Source organism: Theropithecus gelada, chromosome 7a (assembly GCF_003255815.1).
Source record: "Theropithecus gelada isolate Dixy chromosome 7a, Tgel_1.0, whole genome shotgun sequence".
Classification (NCBI taxonomy): Eukaryota; Metazoa; Chordata; class Mammalia; order Primates; family Cercopithecidae; genus Theropithecus; species Theropithecus gelada.
This window is the reverse complement of record NC_037674.1, coordinates 24,777,245-24,801,670: the sequence shown is the minus strand read 5'-3', so window position 1 is coordinate 24,801,670 and position 24,426 is coordinate 24,777,245. Positions and strand designations below refer to the sequence as shown.

Here is a 24,426-nt window from a genome sequence, read left to right as displayed (position 1 = left end):
GGTAATGAATTATTTAATAAAACATTGTTATTTAGAAATACACCATAGTTTTAATGTACAAGAAAACTAACATTGTAAATATGTTTATTCCAGTAAGGAAAAAAATCATGAATTTGTATAAAATGATAATGTAGATGGGGAAGTCTGATATTTGAGCATTTTTAACAAGAAAGTATTAATAATAGTATAGATATGTTTGTCTAGTAAACTTTCTAATTTCAAATGATCATATTAAATTTCAGTTTGAAATTATCTGGTAATTGGAATCTGATGATAAGAGAGTTTCAAATACACTCTCTTTTACTATTATTTCTTGGCTAACATGAGCAGGACTTTAAACAGATACTTGCAGTTTTTAAAAACTGGACAGCTATTATCATCTGAACTTGATGGATCATATACTTTTCTATATTTTGTTTTATTCTTTCAATTGATGTAATAAACCTACATATTTATGGTGTACACAGTGATGTTTTCATATATACAGTGTATAGTGATCAGAGCAAGGTAATTAGTATGTCCATGATCTAGACATTTATCTGAACCAAACTAGTAGAAAATTAACAAAATATAAAACAGCTTAAGCAAAAGGCCCATTTGTTTTGGATAAAAATGTTCTAAAGAAAAAATAGAAAACTCACATTTCAAGTGGGAAAAATGTCTAGAGAGGAAAATTTAGCATGATAAAAATAAGTTTGCCACAGGAACAGAAAACCAAATACTGCATGTTTTCACTTATAAGGATGAATTCAGGATGAATTCCCACACCCCCAAATTCCAGTGAGTGTTCTGGTTATACCTGTCAAGATCTCTAGAAACTTCAGAACTTCCAGAATATCTCTCTGCCTTTTATCTCTCCTGCTTTCTTGATATATCTGTGTATTGCTTTTCCTTCTCTTTAGTGAGCACCTCTTCCTCACTTCTCCCCCTGCTTGTATCTTTCACCATTTACTTCCTAACATCCTTCCTTTAATTCTGTCTCTCCCATTTATCCTTGTTTTATGCTATCTTCTCTCTTTATAATATGAAGTTAAAATATGAGAGCTAAACATTGAGTAGTCATGGGCATAAAAATGGCAACAATACAAACTGGGAACTACTGGCAGGAGGTAGAGATGTAGGCAAGGGTTGAAAACTTAACTATTGGGTACTATGCTCAGTACCTGGGTAGTGGGATCATTCATATCCCAAACCTTAGCATCACACAATATACCCAAGTAACAAACCTACACATGTACTCCCTGAATCTAAAATAAAAGTTGAAAAAACACCAACCTTTTTAAATTATAAAATTTTAGTCTGGAAAGAAAAGGATTACAGAGGATATGTCTGAAATTTATATAATAATTATGACTTTAACCATAATGAATATGAATTCATATATGAATATATGAATATGAATATGAATGAATATGAATACATGAATATTCGTTCTAAAGTATCTTATTTAAATTTACATACAAAGCTTCTAATTACCAGTATTCTGAGATGTGATAAACAAAAACAAAAAAAGAGAGGCCAAACTTTATGCATTAGGTTGTAAATTTATCTTTTTTAACTCAAAGTATATCACAAAAACATCGATTCAAGATGGCTTAAATTGATTCTTGAATGACAGATTCATGCAGAGTATTTAAAAAGCTGGAGATATTTGCGATTTATTTCTAGCCTTTGAGATAGACCACAGGAGATATTCACAAAGGGTCCTTGGTCTACAGTCAGCAACAGAATATTAGGCTAAGAAGATTCCTGATCCAACTTAAATCTGCTTCATTAGGCTTCATTAGATATCAAGTTATTTCAGCTTGACATAAACCTTATATTCTCTCACACACATTGCATTTTAACTTAATGTAATTAGACCCACGTACTACAATCTATTGATGTTTTGAAGCAGATAATTTCAATGGTATTTCTTTGTCTACTTACTTTTTATCCTAAAAATTTTTTTTAAAACAAACATGTGATCATCTATATTCTTTATTTTTTACTTTTTCATACTATAAAACAGAATCTGTCACTGTTTAAACCAACTTTGGTTCCTTGCATTTTCAAATCTTTTTGTAGCAGCATGTTTTACTGAAATGTTAAAATGTTAAAAAGAATAAACACTGGGCTAAATAGCTGGATTGTGGCCTTCCATTCTCTGTTTTTTCATTGTCTTGAGAGCAATCATAAATTCTGATGAGGGAGAAGGGATACTATAATGAAAAATTAAACAGTACATATGGTTCTCATTAATGAGTTTTCTGCTATCCCAGCAATGCCACTGCCTACCCCAACACTGCTTCCAACACTGCCCTAAGGTCCTTATAAGAAAGGTGACCTTGCATCCTTGTTTGCCCAGCACAATCTCAGTTTACACCTGCTATCCTGATGTGTTTATTTACAGCACAATCTTTTACTCTCAAAAGTGTTCCAGTTTGGATGATAGATTATATGTAGAAGCACGATGTAAATGTTTAACAACTGACTCTCAGGGGGAAAAAAGTGTACGTATATATGCACACATAGCTCATTACAAATTCTACTGATATAAAGGAAGCATAGCACACAAGCATATAAATAATAAAATACAATACTCACAAAATGCTTTCACTATGTCCGTTTTCTCTGAAGCCAAACCATGGTTGTAATAGAGGAACAAGTATAGTTCTGATAATAATATTTGTTGATATTTTCATCTATGTTAGTAAGTAAGAAGAAGGTAAATCAATGAAGATGTATATTGGTACTTCACTCACTTTTCAATGATATGAGTGACTTCTTTGCTGAATTAGATCATAGTTTTTAGAGATACTGGAAAACTATTTTCTCATTTTTGTTCTATTCACAATGAAACAGTTATAGACTCAAGACCTTAATGTACATTATTAACATTTTTGTTAATATGTGGATTTTGTATCATTCGCTTAAATGTAGAACATCAACAAAACAGTGAATCAAGCCCTGATTTGTAGCAGCGGCCAATTTATGTGGTATAGGTGCTCTTATCATAGTTGGGTCCAAGCTACCAACAAAACGTCACTGAACAGAGTTGGGAAGAAATATACAGTCGCATACCATTATCTAGTATTTCCATCATATAAATACATTAGAAATTACCTCAAAAACATATATAATAGTAAAGAAATTCAGTATTAAAGAGTTTGAGTATTTATTACTTTTGTTTTAATGTTATTTATTTCATTCTAAGTTTATGTAATTAAATGTTTAATAATGGCTGTATTTAACAAGTTTACAAAATTTTTGAAAATTTAACAATTGGCTCTCATGGATCAGTACAAGTGGCTTCAGCAGACCACCGAATATGGTCACCCTACTTATAACTAATCCCATATGTTCAAACACTCATTGGCTACATATTTTCGAACACTTAATATGTGCCAGGAATTGTGCTAGTTTTGTGAGATGCAATACAGCAGAGTTCGAGATAGAAACTATTTCTGCCATCACACAATTTCCAACAGTCTTTGACTCTCCCATTTCCAATCTCTTTTTCCTAATCAACCTAATCATTAGTGGTGTGAGCAGCACATATTTGGTGGATTGTAGTGACATAGTAGGGATATAGGTGTTGTGTGGAAGCCCAAACAGGGATTTAAAAAGAAGAAAAGCCAGTGGTTGGGTATTTGAACTGTCTAGTGTAAATAGTAACAAATTAGAACTGAGCTTTTTCTGTCAAATGTTTAAATAACCAGGCTAGTAGATTTCCTTTACCTGCAGCTTTATAATGGCAGGCAACAATAAAAGACACTGCATTCTAATTAGTAACTACTCTATGCAAAGCACTAGTCTAATGCTGAGATGGGAGGTGAGGGATAAGGAAAGGGGAGAGAGTGACAAGGGAATTGGAAAAGAGTTGATAGAGTAGATGGAAAGACCTATAATACTTCCAACTCCTGGTTCTAAAGTCTAGGAGAATACAATAAGGAGAAAATCATAACAGTAATGCCTTATATTTGTATACTGTTTTACAGTTCTCATATTTACTCTCACAAGGTACTCAGTAGTGCTCAGGGGTGGACTGAAATGGCCAAGGGGAGCTTCATGGAGAGTTGAGACTTAATCTGGGCCCTGAAGAATGGGTAGATACTGAGAAGAAAAATTCTAGTCAATATTGTCATGCAGAGTGAAAGAGTATGGATGTTTATAGTCTAGGAAAAAGAGTGAATAGATTGGCTGGCTAGAATAGAATCTTTCCATTAGCAAACAGTAGAAAATAAGGTAAAAGAAAAAAACGAGACAATTGATAGAGTTTCTTAATGATGAGCTGAGAGAAGCCTTACAATACCTTTATTCACTCACGTTTTTATTGCTTCTTACTTAATTCAATTACTTGAATACATTATTTCCTAATGTTCTGGACACTATAATGGATCTTTTGATAAAAAGATGAAAAAGAAAAGTTCCCTGCCCTCAAAGAGCTCTAACCAGACAGACATATGCAAATAATTATAATACTTGAGCACTACACAAAATGATAAAAATAAATGCATAAGTACAATGAGAAGGTTGCTCCCTCCTCCTACTGACCACTGAGAAACATTGTATACGATTAGACACGTGACTGATAGGAATTCAATGAGATAATACATTTTCTTTAAAAGTTTTACACAATACTGCTATTAAGAATAAGAATTATGAAGAATGTCTAATAAAATAAAGAATAAGAATTATGAATAAAATAAAATAGTATTGTAATCATTATCATTGTTATTTGAGAGACTGAACATATGAAATGATGTGGAGCCCCTGAGAAGTACAGCTGTGGTGAATGAGAAGAAAATTATACCATGTCATGAAATGCCCTCTCCTTTTCTCTCTGTATATGGAAATCCTAACTAATCTTTATGTCCTACTTTGTCTGTAATGCTTCCTGGTCTACTTCAATCCTCTGGAGCTCCTGTTGGAACTATGGCCAATACCATATGATTTAGCATTTAATGTCTCTCTAATTTTATTTTTATTTTACTTCATCTTGTGTTGATATTAGTTTTATTTCTAAAATTGGATTCTTAGAGGCTGGATCCAAGACATATGTTATGCTTCCTAATTGTTGTATCCCCTAATGAGCCTATAACACTGCAGACTTAAATTGATGCTAAATAAGTATGAGTTGACTGTTTAATTTGAAAATCTAAGTCATGGGCACCTAGGCAACATTGGCAGTATCGATTGGTGAGGCCTCTGACCTCCTTCTTCTGCAGTCTCTTCCACTTCTGTATTCTCTTCTCCTTTTAAGGTGATTTCGTGTTCTCTGTGTTCTACCCAATCAAAACTCACATTCAGGAAATTATCTTATTTACTCATTCATTTTAAAGGTGTAAGCTATTCATAAGTATTTAAACATTATGTTTTGGGGGTAATTTACACTTTGAAAGATAAAACATTAAGCCAAAAAGAATGAATCTCTATTTGTGGAATATCTGATATCAGCTAAGTAGGCAAGTTGAGTTTTCTTGTTACAGTTTTTTGAATCTAAACCAACTTATAACCAGTATCATCTTGATAGAAAACTTAAAATGTTAAAATATTAGAATGTTTAATAATACTTCAGTAATCAACTTCAGAATTTTATATAACAAAACAACTCAATGGGTGGAAAGAGCATCGGCTTTTCATTTTTTTAGAGCCCTGAGTTCAGATCCTGGTTCTCCTGTTTACTGGCACCAAACCACTCTCTGACTGTCAAACTGAGCCTCATTTTCCTCATTTATAAAATGGAATTAGATGAGAGAAATCATGTAAAGCACCAAGCACTGTGCCTGACAAATAGTTAATACCCAATAAAAAGAAGTTTTTATTCCCCCATCTATTTATTTTTTAAATATTAATGCATTAATTTGGTTAATTTTATTTTACCTATATGACTGTACAACAATATGTCCATTTTAGATAATTTTATGTAAATAGTAGGACATTAAGTAGTTTCAATTTCAGTTTCAATTAAGTATTTGGTTTTATATTATAGATGGCCAACTATAATCAATTTGCTGATCTCTTTTTCCTATATATAAACATTGGTTTTTCACATTATAAATACTTTGGAGCAATATTCTACCCCTCTATGATGACTCTTTCACTTATAAGAAATATATCCACTTTTTGACATTTGGTGGGGGAATAAAAGGGGAAATGATCCAAATTGCAAGAGTGTATAAACAGAAGGAAATCAGCTAAGCTACTGGTGTTACAAACCACAGTAATAATGCATATTACTTACACAGTGGGTTTAACTAAAAGTATGCTGAACTAAAAACTAGAAGACTTCAATTCCAGTCCAAACCACCACTGCCACTAATTCATGATGTCATTTTGGAAAGTTATCTTCTTGTGACTCATTTCCCTTATCAAATAAAATAAACATGATAGACTAGATCAGTGCTTCTTAAACTTTTATTGGAAACACAGATACTTTTGAGAATGTGATAAACGGTTTGAATCCTGTCCCCAATATTTGTGCGTATTTTTTTCCTTTCCAGTTTCCCTGAGGGCTGTCGGCAATCTTCATGTCAAAATCTCTGGACTCTATGATCTCATGGCTTCCTTCCAGACCTATAATTCCAGAATGGAGTTGTCTTTGTTTCATACAACCATTAGTGTGATTTTAAGCAAGCAAATAATCCAGTTTCTTTCTCAGTGCTACGAAGTAGGGTATTAACACATGGTATAAGGTTTCTTCCCTGTGTCTGCAGTAAGAGAAGAGAGCCACATGCCTCCTCAGGAGACCCTAACCCAAATTAGCAGTTCCAATAAGGAAAGCTATCTACTCTTCAGGCCTGTTGAGCAACAAGCTTATTCCACAGACTTATTGCTCTGTTTCTCTTCTATTGTTGATTTAACTTAATTTTATGTGTACTTAGTATTTCAACTTGACTGAAAGTTCTTGAGATGCAAAAACTATGCATGGTAGTTAGTCCCTGGTTTGACCCCAATGATCCCTAACACTTAGTATTCACTATTCACTAGTTCCCTCCCTCAACGTTTTACTATTACTAGGGTTGGTCTGTGTGACCAATAAAATAAGGCAGAAATGATGGTATGTCACACTGCAATTTCCATCTTAAAGATTCTCTCTCTCTTTGCCTCCCTTTCTATCTCTCTTTCTCCCTCCCCCCTCTCTCTCCTACCCCTCGCATTGCTCAGTCTGAAGGAGGCCAGTTGCCATGTTATAAGGACACTCAGGAAGCCTGTGGAGAGTCCCACATAGCAAAGAGGAAGTTTCCAGCCAACAGCCTGATAGAAACAGAGGCCTGTCAACAACCTGCCAACAACAGCTTTATATAGATCCTTTACCCCAGTCAAGTCTTGAGAAGACTTCAGCCCTAGCTGACAGTTTGATTGCAACCTCGTAAGAGTCCCTGAGACCAACCCACTCAGCTAGGCTACTCCCAATTTCCTGACCCTCTGAAACTGCAAGATAATAAATACTGTTTTAAGCTAACAAATTTTAGGTAACTTGTTATGCAACAATAGATAACTAATTTTCTCTCTCTCTCTTTCTCTCTCTCTCTCTTTTTTCTCTCTCTCTCTTCTCTTTCTCTCCTTCTCTCACCTCACCACCCACTCCCTCTCTTTCTGTCTCAGTTGCTTAGCACTATTGATAACATTTAACAACTGAAATCTATTCCAGAAATCTGACCTACCTCTCTTCAATTTTTATTTATAAAACAAAAACAAAAACTGAGGCTCAGGATAGTCAAATATTTGCCCAAGGTCATTCAGTTAATTACTGGAAGAAAAAGGATTAACACCCAGGTTCCATAATATATGATACAGTATTATTTCCTTGTCCTCATGTTCCCTCTCACTTTCTTGTCAACTCAGTCTACTCCTATGCTATATATAATGTGTATTAGTATTTATACAAAATAACACTATTGGTGTGATAAACTAAGACTGATAAACCATTGGTGAATTTTTCAAGCCTACTTTTCTCCCTTTTCTCTTCTGCAATTAACAATCTGGTCCATTTGTAAATCCCTGTATCAAAGACTGAATGGATATTCATTATTATGAGTTAATTTCATTACTTTGTGAGTAGTTCTGGTAAAAGGATTTGGTAAGAAAGGTTAAATTTTTTAACAAAGTAATATTTGAGTTATTAATTGATATTAACTATCCAGGTCATTTTTGTGAATAATGTAAATGACTGTTTTTGATTAGTTACTGCTTCTGCTATTCTTCAATGGCTCCTTATAGCCTATGGGTAAAGTTCATATTCCCTAAAACAACTTTCCAAGATATGAGACTTCCCTGCAGTCCTATCTCTTCCTATCTTGAACTTTGTACTCCTGAAACACTAATTCCCATACAAACTACTGACACACAACTCAGCTTTTTCTTCATGTGCTATTTTCCAAAAAGGGATACCCTTTCTTCTGACTCCCTTCCCCATTTTCTACCCTCTTCTCTAGCCTGATTCACTACCACTGGCTCTTTGAGATGTGGTTAAAATATGTTTTTTTGAGAGTCTTGCCTTTTCTTTCCCAAGTTCTGTTAGCTGGCCTCCACTAGAGTCCTCTAACTCCCTGAACCCATCTTTATCACAGTACTTACTATATTCTACTGAAATTGACTCTTTGGTGTTGGTATCCACACGTAGGCTGAATTTTTTCAATAGTGGGTCCTTGCACTGTGTACCTGTGCATGCACAATACATAATATGTAATATATGCTCAGTAAATATTGCAATAAATAGTATTCTAATTACTGGAAAGAGCCACTGCAACTTTCAGAATACAAACCCTCTAAGATATTCTTAAGACACTGAAAGAATCTAAAGTTAATCAAGTCACAAATAATGCATGTCTAGTTTTCAGAAAAATATTGAGAAACAGAGATATGATTTAGCCAGAATCATACCCCCAAAAAAATCCTTAAAATAGAATTCCAGATATCCTATCTTTGCATTAATTCATCATTCTTATTCCCTTTCTTTTGCCTCTTAATTTTTGTGGAGCACAGTCCTAAAAGGATTAAAAATAAACTAAGGACATGGACAAAAGAAAGAACCTATTTGCCAGTAAACTGTTCCTTTTTCACTATCCTTCAGACATGCTTGTTAAAACAAACTCACTGCTGTTTCTTTTATTTGTTTTTGTGTTGCTTTGTATTTGGATTTAGTGGCTTTAGGGAAGGAAATTAGGCATTCGTAAATATGACTAAGTTATCTGAAATTAAACTGTATATATACAATTTAATATATAATATATGTAGCATCTGGATAATTATTATTACGCATTCTATAATAATTTTCCAGACACTAAAGAACAGAAGTATAAATAGTTTTAATAAATGTCAGAAATGTGTTTAAAATACAACCAAGTTAAATTTTGTAGGATCTTTAGCAATGTGTAAGCAAAATAAACTGAAGGTCGCTGCACCTTCTCAGGGGAAGACGGATGGGTATGTTTTGTGCAAGGGAAGTTGGAGTAAGTTTTTATTTAATAAGACGAAGATAATGCCAAATATTCATTAGGTCATATTACAGAGAAGAAAATTTCAGTTGTTTATATTTCCTCAGATGCAAATTATGCCACTGCTTGATACAAATTAATATGCAATGTTTTAATAGTACCAGTGACAGTATAGTGATACATTCGGTGATACTAAAACTATGCTTTGGAGTTAAACCTACTTGGATTCACATCCCAACTTTGACAGTTACTAGCTATGTAACCTAGAGCAAGTTACTTAACTCTGTGAGCCAAAATTCCCCCATCTGCAAATGAGCGTAAGTCTGACCACCTAATAAGAGCCCTGGAGGCCGGGCGCAGTGGCTCACGCCTGTAATCCCAGCACTTTGGGAGGCCGAGACGGGCGGATCACGAGGTCAGGAGATCGAGACCATCCTGGCCAACACGGTGAAACCCCGTTTCTACTAAAAATACAAAAACTTAGCCCGATGTGGCAGCGTGTGCCTGTAGTCCCAGCTACTCGGGAGGCTGAGGCAGAAGAATGGCGTGAACCTGGAAGGCGGAGCTTGCAGTGAGCCGAGATCGCGCCACTGCACCCCAGCCTGGGCGACAGAGCGAGACTCCGTCTCAAAAATAAATAAATAAATAAATAAATAGCCCTGTGAATGTTAAATTTAATAATGTATATAAAGTATTCAACACGGTGCCAGGCACATAGAAACCACTCACACATTTAATTTTTGTTGTAGTAGTCATTTTTGTTATCTTAATGGCCCATGTTTTCATTGAGGGAAAAAAATGTTACTTAAAAATGTCTCATTTTTCCTCTTCAAAGTCTCTCAGTAACCAGCTTGTGTTGATTATAAGAAAGCTGGAAGGTTTAAAGCAGGATTCTGTATATGAACTTCTTGCTCCTTAATATACAATGATGTTAATCACACAGTAGAATCATCAGACCTACTGTGCAATATCTAATCTTTGTAAGTTAACTGACTACTCAAATATTTTCAGAAAACAATCAACATTGCATGCAAAGGTTTTCGATAGGATCATTTGAAACGCTGGCTAATTCTGAACACCTGTCTTCCTTCATTAAAAAGAACAACATCTAAATAGGAAGTAAAACAGGCCCATGTGTAATTTCAAAACAGTTAGAACTTATATACCAGCAAACTTATCAAGCTGGCCAATTTCCTGAGGGTCTTTTTTTCTTCCGTGAAATGAAGTAACAGTGTAATTACAAGCTTATGGTATGGAGATATTTTGAGAATTAATCAGAATGGAATAAAGTACTCTGTACCAATTTCAATGTTGACATATGTATTTTTAAATAATTAACATTATTCTAATTATATACTTATATTTATTCACTCAATAAAAATGTTCCCAGTTGTACATTGTAAGATTTTGCATAGACTAAATTAAAAGATTTATGGCAACAGTAACAAATTTACCTCTATACAGTGCAGTAATTTTAGTGGTAATATTAATTTGAATACCTAATAAAGTACTAAATAGTACTTCAAAACATCATAAATTTTAAATTACAACTTAGCAACTATGATATAGATTTATGCTCATCTTCTTTGGGGTATCTATTATTATTCAATATCTGGCCATCTTCCAGCTAGTTAAGAGAAAATTTGAAGACCAAATTTGGCCAGAATCTTAGCTGAAAGCACTTCTGTGTGCCTGTTAAACATCCAACATTATTTTATAACACATTATTTATACAAGAAAGGAGGTGAGCCTAATTTTTCAAAAACAAAGACTTATCAGTAGTTTTATGAAAGTAGCATACTTCATGAATTAGAGGGCATAAAACTATGCACAGCTGCTTGACTAATCAGTGTCTTGATTACATAGTTGAAACAGGTGATCCAGTGCTCATGGTAGTAAAAGTATGTCTTAAAGAATGTGGTAGATAACCTTCATAATTTTGTCCTTACGTGCCAAACATATGACTCAAAATTATTATTTTTCTCACATTTTAGAAACTGTTAGGGAAAAAAACTCCATAAAAATAACTTCAATTTTACAGTGCTTATTTGTCAACAACTGACATAGGCAAGTTACACTTGTGATCAAAGATTAAAAAGGCATTAAAAAGTGAAAAATATGCAGTTATTCAGAAAAAAATATATATTATTCTAATTGAATTATGCCTTCAAAATTTCCCTTTAAAGGAACGTTGAGAAATTGGTTACCTTTTTTTTATTAATTCAACAAATAATCTTTGATATTTTCCCTTGCCAGATTGAGTATACACAGTCAACAAATTCACAGTCTATGTTTTTAGAGAATTTAAGTTGCTGGTAGTTATGTTTTTAATAAACAGAGCAATCATTCAAAGCATGCAAATTAATAAATAGTAAATGTTCCTATATTTTTAATAGGAAAAAAGAAGTTTTACATTGGTGAATTTAACATTGATACTTGGAAAGATGCTAAATCACTTTTCATTTCCCAGTCTTGCAGTGCTGTTACTACCAAACATCTCCAAAAAGCATCTCCTCTGAGGATAATACATCTGTCCTCTATCTTTTGTCCTATTCATCCTTCAGGCCATTTCCTCTCTGAAAAGATTTCCAGGCCCTGCTCCTTGTGTTGGGTTAGACAGCCCACGATGTGCTCTAAACTTATCCACTCTGACTTGGAGTTCTCCCTTGACTCCCAACTGTGAATTCTGTAAAAGCATGGACTGTATATTTGTTTACTATTGTATTCTTAGTCTAGCAAAAGGAGGTACAAATAACTTGGTTGAATTAATTTTAAAAAATAAAAAAGTCACTAGCCTTTAAAATTTTGCATATCTTCATTATTCATGCAAACAAAGGAGGAAACTATGTAGCACCTACAAGTGACCTTCCTATGAGAGCTGCCTCGATATGAACCAGACAAACTAGGTCTCTGGTCAGAAGTACAGTTAGAGACCCCGTAAGATACCAAAAGACTCCTGAAGATCAGGCTACTGGCACTAAAACAAATTGAGAGTGGATTCACCAACTTTCTCGACTTCTTCCCAGTTCTCTCTTCCTATACATATGCCCTCTCCTCCCTTCAGTGCAGATCACCAACTCCAGGATCCGTATTAGTAGGCAGACCCCTTCCCCAAAATTATCAGTCCACTGCTTGTTTTCTAGTATAGCTCATTTAATTATTAAAGGCTTTGTCTCTTTTTGTCTCTAATGCAGATATTCCTTAAACCAGTGTCAACTATGAATTACTATTTTTTTTTCTATTTATAGTTTTTGGTATGCATGGATTAGCTGGCATTCAGGTGGGAACAAGAATGGGTGTCATGGAGGCCACAGCTCCTCTAGAATTGGTCTTCACTATGCCCTGCCAATCAACCTTCCAGTGTCACCAGTGATAACTGTGTCTGCTTACATAGTTGGACTCTACAATAAACCAAATTTTCCACTAGTTCCTTGAAATCACCTAGAAAGACATCAAATCAAATTGGTCCTGGAGGCCAATTTTTTTTTTAATGATAGAGAATGAGAGGGAAGTGAGGTGTATTTCTCTTTTATTTCAGCAAGGCTTTTAATTCTTGCCCACATTAAATTTTCGTGATAATTTAGTAATCTATTTCTTATTTACAACTAATTTTAAATATGTAATAAATTAAAGGATAAATATATTGCGTGATCACCAATCTTTCTCCCCTTTTTCACCCTTGCACCTCTTACATTGGGCTAAGTGTTGCTGCTTCTACCATTGGAAGATTAAAAAAAATAAAAAGTAAGATATGGTACTTATTTTCCCAGAACTGACATTTTAGTGACAGTGCCAAATGCAAACAGAAAGAACTGTAAGACAAGGCAGATGTGCTATGCACAGGTAGAAAAGCAATTGGAGCATAGGAAGAGAATAAGACCATTACTGGCTCTGTATTTAAAATCTCAAATAATTGATTTCTTCAGAGAATATGGAGATTAATTCATTAAATTTGTAGTGCTTTCATCAGATTATGTTAAATTTCTAAATAATTTTTAGCCAGTAAATGAAACTTATTTCTTTATTGAAATAATTGAAATAGCAACAACTTTTGCTCCAACTACTTTTTTGAAAAGTAAAAGTTTATTGTTTTAGGTACATACAGTAAGAATTTTCCAATCATATTAGGATCCTAAAGCATTTTAAGGTTATGGCATAGGAAATGTTTTTAGTCAGTTTATTGGTGGCCCAAATAATAGCTGTTGGGCATGATTTCTTGTTACAGGAGGGTGGTCCTATAAATCTGCTCAGAACTCAGAAAGAATGTTAAATGAGGCTTAAATCCCACTGCAAATCCCTGGATTTCTGTCCGGTATTCATGCACAAAATACTACTCTAATAGTCTGAAATCATATGTAATCTTCTGACTTTGGCATATGTGCTTAGTTGGTCATTATTAAAATGTTGGTTCAGGTCAATTGTATAGTTTTTTTTTTATTTGGTTCAAACAATTTAGTGGCGACTTCATTTAGTTCTCGACAACGCTGAAGATAGATCCTTAGACAATAGCTCTCAAGTTGAAATTTAATAAAATTTAAATATCTTACCCAAACCAGGGACTGAGAATGGAGGTGAAGGAGAGGAGGAGTGTTATGTTGTCAAATAAGTTTAAGAAATCATGTATACTCTTTTACTAGAGTTTTTAAAATTCACATTAGTATAGTATAGACTCGGAGAAATTCTGCTGAAAAAAAAATTGTTCAATTTTATTTAACCTAGTATTTCCCAGTGGGTTAGTTAGAGAAGCCGTGCTGCAGCAAACAGCCTTAATATGTCAGGGGGCACTAGTGTTATAACGAAACACAGTTTGGAAGTATTACCTTAAGAAAATTCTGCAAGCTGAGTTCATTCTAAATTTAGTCTCAAACCATTTTCTTAGCATTACTTACAGTTACATCAAAAATTCAAATAGCCAGATAAAATGGGAAATATTACAATAGAATATAATAAATATGATATTTGAGGATGTTGAAACATGTCTTATTTCTCTTATATGACATTAATCTTAAAAATAAATTCAGTTTCAGAATAATTCTGAATAATTAATAAGCAAAGATTATTACAGTTTTTGGCACAAAATCAACTAAGAGATTCAAACCTATTTGAGTTATACCTATAATAATCTATTATCATTTCAACCCCTCTGTATTATTATCTGAAATTATTATTTCTATTTCTAGTTAAATCCAACCCCCAGCATTTTAGCAGTTTTGTTTTTTCCCTCTACTCTCTTGTCATTCTATTGTCCTCATTCTTTAAGTGCATCAAGAAAGTTAGTGGAGCTATATTTTATGAGAAACTTTGCTTCATTTTAAGTTTACAGAAGATTTAAAATCCATAAATTTTTATATAAATTCTTTTTCCTTTTCTCTTTTACTCTTTTTCCTCCTGTTCACAAAGATGTTTTCTTCCTATTTATTTTTAGATGGACACTAGCTAATGACTCTATCAAGTACTCATGACCACTCCAGTAGAAGAGATTACTTTCTTCTGGAGGGAAGTTAAGCAACTGGAGAATCTCTAGAGCCAATTATCCCCAGTATATATCAAATTTTTTTCATCTGAGAATGATGTTGCCTGCCTAAAGACAAGGTTTTACCTGGGCAAGGATACTGAATAATTCTCCTCTGTCACTCCCCATCTTAATCACTTTGTCTGTGTGTATTACTACACACACCCATTCATACACATAGTTGAGAAACTTTAATGACATTTTTGTTAAGTGAATTTGACACAACTTCTCTACTAAAGATATGTTCAGATATAATCTCAAATGTAGACATAAAACTTGGTCCAAAAGCAGTTAAACATTCAGTAACTCTTTAACATAGTTTTCCAAATCATTTGAAAGGCAGAGGATTTTCATTTACAACCTATTTGAGGGGTAAAAATGTTAGATATTGTTTAGTAAAGGAGTTTACATTGAAGTCTATTTCATTGAACAAGAATCATTTTTCTCCATATTACTTAAATATACATAATTTTATTGTGTGATATATATAAAATTTAAAAATGGAAAAGTATTGTATTCAAATAGTGATGTTAGAAAAGTTATTGTGCTACCAAAAATTGTCTGATACAAAGGAAGAAAGCTATTATCCTTAGAAAACAAACAAAAAAAAGCTTTGCCTTAATGTTGTGCATCATTCCAATCTTAAAAAGAGAACAATCCTCTAGCTTTTCGTCCTTTCTCTGATCTGGATAGACCCTTGCTATGGTTTGAATGTCCCCTCCAAAACTCATGTTGAAATTTAATTGCCATTGTGATGGTATTAAGAGATGGGACCATTAAGAGGTGATTAGGCCATGAAGGCTTCAACCTCCTGAATAGATTAATGTCATTTTCTCAGAAGTGGGTTATCAAGAGAGTGGGTTGTTACAAAAAATTATTTCAGCCCTGTCTGTCTCATACTCTCTTACTCTCATATGTTCTTGCCCTTCTACCTTCCACCATGGAATGACACAGCAAGCAGGCCCTTGCCAGATGCTATTACCTTGATATTGGACTTCCAAGCCTCCAGAACTGTGAAGAATAAGTTTCTTTTCTTTATAAATTATCCAGTCTGCAGTATTCTCTTATATCAACACAAAGCAGACTAAGTCAACCCTCTAGAATTGTGGTTCCCTCCCCCTGGGTTTCCTAGGCTGGAGGTTGTCTCCTTAAATCTCTGCCTTTGAACTTGGTGGTGTGGCCATGTTTGTGAGATCCTAATCTGGGGGCATCTGAGTTCATAGTCACAAGGTGGCTCATTTAAGTGCAGAATAAGCAGACATTGAGGTCTGTACTCCAAGTACCCTGCTGCAACACCACTTTAAAGTGTCAGACCTGCCTGTCATTGTGAGACTATGGCACAGAACTATTCTTCCCTGCAGCTAACTCATTCACCAAAGCAGTCTTCTTAACATAGTAGCTACAGAGCTGTCATCACATGCATTTCCAGGCCGGTTCACCAAATGCTGGAGCCACTAAGATTTGTCAGAGAGGTCAAATGAGCCCCGAAGAACCCTCTCGGTGCATGATTCAGAGATTTATGCCTAATCATGCCTATTTCAAAATCATCTAGGGTTCAAGTTAACTTTGAATCGCTCTACAGGGTCTGAAACATTCCCAAGACACCTGAGGTGGTCCAGGCTGAATTAGAATTCTTGGTCTCCATAAGCAGTGGTGTGCAACCTTAGCTGTACTTTAGAATCATTGGAGAACTTTAACAAATACTAATGCGTGGTCCTTCCCGCCTTTGCGAGATTCTGACTTAATTCCCCAGCAATCTAATGTGATCCCCTTAGCCCAGTGGTTCTCATCCTTGGCAGCATGTCAGAATTATCTGGGGAGCTTTTAAAATTCCTAATGCCCAGACTGTACCTCAGATCAATTTAATGACAACTTTTTTGTGGGTGGAATCTGGCATCAGTATTTTTTTAAAGTTCCCCAGCTGATTGTAATATTTAGACAAGGTTGAGAAATAGAAAAATCTAGAAAAGGCAACCCTTTCAATATATCGAAGAGCTGACTTCTTCCATTCTCTGTGATTCACTTGGGCCTCTGAATGCTCTAAAACTGTAGGCTAAAGAGTTATTGTACAGCTGAGTCATAAGGGTCAGTCTAGATGAGGATTTACAAAAGAGACAAGAGATGATAAGAGATGCACTCGTGGCAATGAATGAACTTATTAGCACTTCATAAGTGCCAGGCATATGTGATAGCCAAAAAGAAAAGATTATAAAATTAAAAACTAATCAAAGAATAGCTAATATTTCCAAATCTGCTCCCCAGCAATTTATCCATTCTCCATCATTTAAAGCCCTAACAAGTTACTTAAGGGAATACAGGTCATCAGTTCTACAAGATTCTACCTTGTCCATAATTGCTAGGATTTTGATTCGACTGCATAGATATGTTACTTACTATCTATTTTTTTAAAGGGAGGGATTGTCCTTACATTGCTATTTTTGATTCTGATAATGTGAATTATTGTTCTGTTAGATAACTTGCTAAGAACTGTTTCAAATATGAGCAAATTTACCATCTCCATATTCAGAGGCAATATGTGTATTTGCTAGCTTCTAACAGACATTATTGTTAAGTAGGAGCCTATCCAAAGAATTGTTGACCAATGAGTCGCTGAAGGTTTTGTAGCCAAAGTCAAATTCAGCAACGCTGTGTTTATTTGCCTTTTGCCAATTGTTAGGCCGTATCCCATCACAGTCTAACAGTCCAAAAGAGAATATTGCCAAATCACTGGCCAGTTTTCAGAATGGCTAACCCTTTTCTTGCTATGGAACTAACAATGCTTCATTATAACCAAGTGAGGCAATTTATGACTTCTTAAAAGGAGAAGATGATATTGCCTATTATTGGGAAGAGCACAACTTTTTAGTAATTAGATACCAAAAGCAAGAAAATTATCCTGAGGGATTGGATTCTGTCTTCCACATCTGTCTCTCAAGGCGGTCACTAAGTGCCCAGTGCACTGCTGCTGTCTCTCACTCGGCACCTCAATACTCAGCTTAAACAGCAGTGTTATTTCTGTCAGGTGCAGAATGATAGCCTCTGTCTGCTGTTGGACTGCCTAGTGCAGCAGTTATCTAAATTCACCCTCTGATCTTGTCCCCACGGGGAGAGCTCTGACAACAAAAGTGGAAGTATTGACCATTCATTTCGCCCTTTAATGATATTCTCAGTGCTCTTCTTCTGCAGAGAAAATGAACATTTACTTCATTTTGAATGTGTACTTTGGAGGGACATTTTATGCTTTTAGTATTCTTATTATTAGTTAAGGTTAGGTACCAGTTTCATCACCTGGAAACCTACTATTAGGTTAAATGTGAAAGCACCAGACAGACAAGTAAAGGGGAGAGACTTTCTGCCTCCTGGGTAACAGTAGAACGCAATCCTTATGACCAGTTCTCTCGTAACAGCTTCTATCCCCTCAAGAGTCAGAAATGTGGTCCAGTATCTCTTGGATTCTCATGAATTCCCCCATCTTCATAGTTCTTATTTGTATGTCTACTAATGTAAGTCTTATTTCCGTTGGGTTCCTTGGTACACTCTTTCTGTAATATATTCATTCAAATCTAAACTTAAAGTATTTCACAAAACAACACAGTAATTAAGGTAAGACTAAAGTAAGTGACAACCTCACAATCCAGGATACTTAAGTAATTTTTTAAAATTCCCTAAAGCTATGAGACATGAGCAGTCACATCCACTTGCCCACTACTCCCTTTCCTTTCTCCGTGCCCTCCATCCATCTACCCCAGCCCAAAACATTCTGGAAGCAGAATTATACATCTAGATATTTTACTTCTCCTGCTAGCTCCAATTCATATTTACTAGTATCTTAAAAACCGCATTCCTGTGTGGAAGCTGTGCTTCTGCTGGTGAGGTGAGTAGTCCTCTGAAGCCTATTGACATTCTCAGGTCAGTTCTCTTTCATTCAAAAAAATGTCATGAGAAAAGATTGGGAACTTTCTGATGGTAACCAAAAGAACGATTATATTTTGCATAGCTGGCATATTACTTTTCATGTAAAACTTTATCTTCCAAGACACTAAAATCTATACCAACTTAAAGGACCTCCAAAGAAAGGTGATTGACAACCTGTTGAAAAAATTTAAGGCATCAAAACATTGAAAATGAAATTCTGAGTTGGATTCTGATCTTCACCACTTTCTGAATCCTGCTGCATTTCATTCTAGTAGGCAATCCAATTACCTTTTACTCTCATTTTAATGAAAATAGGAAGGATACATTCTTTCTTTCATTTATTTGTTCATTCATTCAATTAATGATTGAGGAATGTAAACAATCTTCAAATGTCATAATTTCACATTTCCATTCTTGTTATCTTAAACAAATTCTCGAGCATTTTTTTTTAACCTGTATTTCCTAATATAGCAGCTTCAACTTCACATGTGTCAATTAGCACATTTATGTATGGACTTCACTCTTAAAATTATTATAGTAAGGCTACCCTTCAAATAATAGGAAATGGCTATCAGAATTTTCTTCTAACATGTTACTTTCCATATATTCTTCATTGTAGCATTTCCTTCTGTACCTAAGGACTTCCTATAGAAAAAGAAAGGGGGGGCTTTATCCTCTTTTTAACTTTGGAGAAATCTTACTGACTCCTTCTCCAATAAAATAGCCACATAACCTGACAACAGTTTTAGGGTTTACTTAAAGGATTCTGATGAAAGTTTTCTTTTCCAGGATAATTAATGGTATATACTGTATATACAGCCTATTAAAAAGTTTATAGAAGTAAAAATTATTTACATGATGTTTATCTTGTCTTTTTAGTACACTGGTATTGTGACATTCTAATTTATAACAATATAGGGTGACTGCCTTTTTTTTCTTTTGTATTACAGAATTGGTGTTAGAGGAGACGGTTTACAAAATTGGCTTTAGGCTTACTCAAAGTTAGCACTAAATTGTGTTTCAAACTATAAAATAATTTTAGCGTTTTATGTATGTGTACTACCTGAGTTTCATCGTTTCAAGAAATTTTAACACAACAAAATAAAATTTACATATGTGAATGTATTCCAATTGAAGATACTGTTGATCCTAATAGTATTATGCATACTATTCACTTTCACTGGATTTTACATCAACTTTTTTACTTTTTCATTACTTGGTAAAAGGATTCAAAAGGAGTAGTCAGCATATAGAATTCCACAGTTAAGGTTTGGTAACCTTATTACTATAATTTGAAATTAGTTTTAACAGCTCATCCTATCACTTCCATCTCATTCATTGTGTGAGATAATTATGCAATGGGTATGTAGGTTTCTTTATATTTATGAAATATACTCTGTGGTTTAAAATAGAATAGACTATAAGAACTGGAAAGTATCTTGGAAATCATCTGTACCTATCCCACATTTTATAGATGAAAAATCGAGGGTCAGAAAAACTAAGAAATTGTCCCCACATCATTCACAGACAGGGAGTTGACCCACGTGTCATAATTTTCACCTGGGCTCTGTCCTCTCCACCAGGTTTTATCATCCATAATAAATCTGAGTAACTTTTACATTAATTAATTATAAGGCAAATTCTGTTGCTCATATAGAAGTAGATATCAAAAAAATTTTCTCCAAGTAGTCATTTCCTTAGATAAACTTCAGTATAATCAGAATGATCTTCTAGGACTAACATGATACCTTTGTTAATCTCAGTAATAATAAATAATAATAATAAAACCATAACTGTCCAGTCATTAAAATGGCCTTAACATTCTGTATCAATTATGGTTAAAAAGAAGGTCTTGGAAACATAATTCTCTGAAATTCCCATTTATTGGTTGATTAGTTCAGAACCCTAAAAGTCATTCAGTAAACAGGCAACAAAAGTTTGAGTAATTGCTGCAAGCCTGGCTCTGTGATTTGCACATGTTTACACCAGTCTCCCCATGCATTCTTTTTCAAATGACTTTAACATAATTAATATGAAATTATATATTAATAACAATGTTGCCTGAGTGCTAGTAATGTAAACAAAATTTATTTTTACTAAATATTTTAAATCCTTAATGTATATGTTGAGGTGTGTATCTTATTCCATTACATTTAATACTATTGAAGTTTGTTATTAATCATAACCATTTAATGCAAAACACAACCCTGATATTTTAACATAAGAAGAATAACTGAATCTTGGGAAAAATATAAGGCTGTAAATTGAAAAACATGGAATTACCATCTCTTCCAGCTCACTTTTTTTCCCTCACATTTATGTTTTTCTTAAGGTAGCATAGAACTTTTATGACATAAAAGATTTAGTTAAGGAAAATGTTAGGAGAGATCTGTTTTTCTGCATAAGTTGATAATTAACCTAATGCAAGCTCATTATGACTCAAATGAATAAGGATACCACAGATTCCCTTCTATTTGATCATTATACAAAGGAATAGATGTATTATGCAAAGGAATGCATATCTTAGCACAGATTAAATATTTTAATTTACATCATGAAAATATTATTTCAAAGAAAATCAAATTAATAAAAATAAATTCCCTACTCTTTAAACTAGTGATAAGTAGCTTTTAGTGATAATTTATGAAATTCTAAATTAGATATCTTAATGAGTTTTGCTAGACAATATTAAGTCACATTTTGGTGTGAATAATATTATTTACATTTTGCTTAACTTATGAGCATTTTCAGGACAAGGAGTATGTATTTTCAAATGGGCTTGGATTATCAGGTCCAACTATAATATAAGTAGATTTGTCCTGTTCCAAGAGATATTTTTAGGGGCATAGTTCAACATAGTTCAATTTAGAGAAATTAGGTGACATTTTATTTATTTTTTTTCCAAGAAGCAAAAGGAAGCTGAGAAAACACATCACCTGAAAATTGATCCATTAACAGATTGCTAAGGTTCATAAGCAGTACTTAAAATAAAATTACTTACTGTAATTATTCTTCATCTCTTGGGTCCCTTTTACTTTGCCTCTTTTATCAATCCTCAGATACCACTGTGTTCGACAGAAGAGTCTTCTCACTCTTATATCCCCTCCTTCCATGTAATCATAACTTCTTGTGTGTCGCTCAGGGCTGGAACAGTTCACATTTGTAGCCATTTGCTCTGGAGTCATGTCATTGCAAGCTAAAGATATAGTACCCACTAGACAGATAATGTGAAAGCATGATCTGTAGAGCAAAGTTGGCAGGATCCATGTCAGTATCCATTTGTGCATTATAGTGTAGTGCTCCGGGTGTTCATGAATAACATAATGAAAATTGAATCTTGAGTTGATTGTTACTCCTAGGTCATTGACCTCTTCCTATCTGTGAAGTGTAGATTGATTTAAGAAAGAGTAGTTGCTCTTTCCAAATTGTTAGCCTAATCCTTTTAGTTCCTGATAACAACACAGGATTCCTCTTTAAATAACTCTGTTGATAAATCCTCATAAAAACAGTTCGTAGTAAGTTCAGTTGCTGTGACGCTGTTTGCTATTTGACTTCTGTTTGCAATGAGAGATTAAGAATAGGGAGGGGAAGAGAGAGGAAGATAAAAATTGTATGTATAAATTTTGGTGGGTAAGTAGTAGTATAATATACAGTATAGGTTATTCTCTGAAGATACATTTAAAATAGCCTTCATAGAGGATGTCAAAATCTTTACCACTTTATGTGTAGATTTATAAAATTTATGCCTGAGTAGAGACAAAACAGAATATGACTGTACCATTCATTCCAATTGCTGTTTTGTGAGAACCATACTGCACTCAGAACTATTGATTTAAATTAAGTTTTTACAATTACCACTAACAAAGTATGAGTGCTTTCTCCCTAGGCTTCTTTATTATATGCTTTTACATTTGTGGTTAATCAATTATTTTCTCCTGAACTGCCCAGGTTTTTTAAGTTAAATGTCAGGATTGCTCTGGAGAACTTCAACCTTATCTTTATGTTCTACAGCATAATTACTATAGATAGTTACATGACTCAAAAATCTTGTAACTTTACTTTCCTGCTCAGTACTAAAATCAGAGAAAGATAAACTTTTAGAAAACATTCAGCATTGTTTTTAAAGACAAAATAACAGTAACTTACTTGTTTTGTTGATAACAGCTGGATGTATAAGAATTCCATGTCTGTTGTCTGCCTTGTGCAACTTGAGCCTTTCTACTGTAGCTACAAACTATTTCTCAGCTGAAAAATTCTCCAGCAGAATCATAATTGTTTCCATAAATCAACGGGCAGGAGGATTTTCTCTCTGTGTGTGAGCGCGTGTGTGCTTGTGTGTGTGTGTGTGTGAGCCTTTTATTCAGGGCTTTTCGATAAATACCTTTGCTGACCTCATTGGAAGCAATTAAAACTTAGCCAGTGAGCTGTTAGTTGAATACAACAGCGAGAATAAAAGGAGGCTTGTATAGTATTCAATGGTCATGAGAGGGAGCTATGAACATGTTTTATGCTTAAATCTACAAGTGGGTACCTACTTTGTAGAAACAGATCTCTGGTTCTGAAGCAGTTAGAAGGGGAAAGGGAATTTTTTAAATCTTCTTTGCAATATAGAAGTTGTATTATACTTGGAAAATTATTCATTTGAACATATATATAGGGTATTTTAATACTTAGAAAATCTTTTCCATAGCTTTATGATACATGCATTTCTTCAATTACTTCTTTGTGCTCAGAATGTTAGAACAATGTATTAACTAACATATGAGTGCCTTAAAGCACTGTGTAGATAAGTTGAGTATTATCACATCATACAGAGACAATTCATTGAATATGAATATAAGTACAATTTTTATGTATTGTATTCCTAGGCTGAAAGTGAGAAGATCTAGATTCTTATTTGAGTTGGACCACTAATAACCGATATGACTTTGGGCAAGTTACCTGCTGTTCCAGAGTCTCAGCTGCTACATTTGTAAAATTGGTGTATTGGTCTAATGACTCTCTGGTGCTTTACAATTCCATGATCTATGACTTATCCTCACTATTAATATAAGGAACAGGGCACCTGCTTTTAAAAGCTGTTATTCTTAAAAATTAAAAAGGAGGAAATGGTTTCGCATTGATTATCAGTGTTTGAATTTTGCCTCAGTAAGAATATTGTAATAATAAATGTTAATTTAGAGATGGAATTATAAGATGTATTGCTAAGGTAAATAAGAGTAAGCTATTTTCCTTTCCAGCATGAGTTCTCTCCTTTACTTCCTGTTCTGGTATACATGAAGTAGTGCTCAAGTGTTGTATTAGATTCTTGGTGTAGAATAATTATGTTGTCTATCTAAATCAGTGTTAAGAAATATATTAAAATTATCTTTTTCATGTTATATACACGTCAAAACACACACACACACACACACACACACACATTCTTCTCTACTTGAAATGCACTACTTTACCACCAGGTGGTGCATGTAGACCAAATAGGAAAAGGAAATTAAATCTACTCAACTGGATTATAGTTTATGTGATTTCTCTCTGTATCTCTCCCTTTAGGGAACAGAATCAAAAGCACAGAATAGT

The 24,426-nt window shown here is 34.1% G+C and overlaps 2 protein-coding genes across 4 annotated transcripts in view; one reads left to right on the top strand and one right to left on the bottom strand.

Annotated features, from left to right (window-relative positions):
• FGF7 (fibroblast growth factor 7) overlaps window positions 1–23,344 on the bottom strand; it is a 67,665-nt gene extending 44,321 nt beyond the window's left edge. Inside the window, exons 1-2 of one of the 2 annotated variants that reach the window (XM_025390826.1) lie at window positions 22,996–23,344; window positions 21,851–22,403 (exon numbers count right to left, since the gene is read on the bottom strand). In XM_025390826.1, coding sequence (XP_025246611.1) covers window positions 21,851–22,136 — 286 coding nt within the window. In that variant the 5' untranslated portion in view covers window positions 22,137–22,403; window positions 22,996–23,344. The remainder of the gene's footprint in view (window positions 1–21,850; window positions 22,404–22,995) is intronic. The other variant, XM_025390827.1, reaches the window with a different exon arrangement.
• FAM227B (family with sequence similarity 227 member B) overlaps window positions 1–24,426 on the top strand; it is a 279,192-nt gene that overhangs the window by 155,987 nt on the left and 98,779 nt on the right. The window lies entirely within an intron of this gene.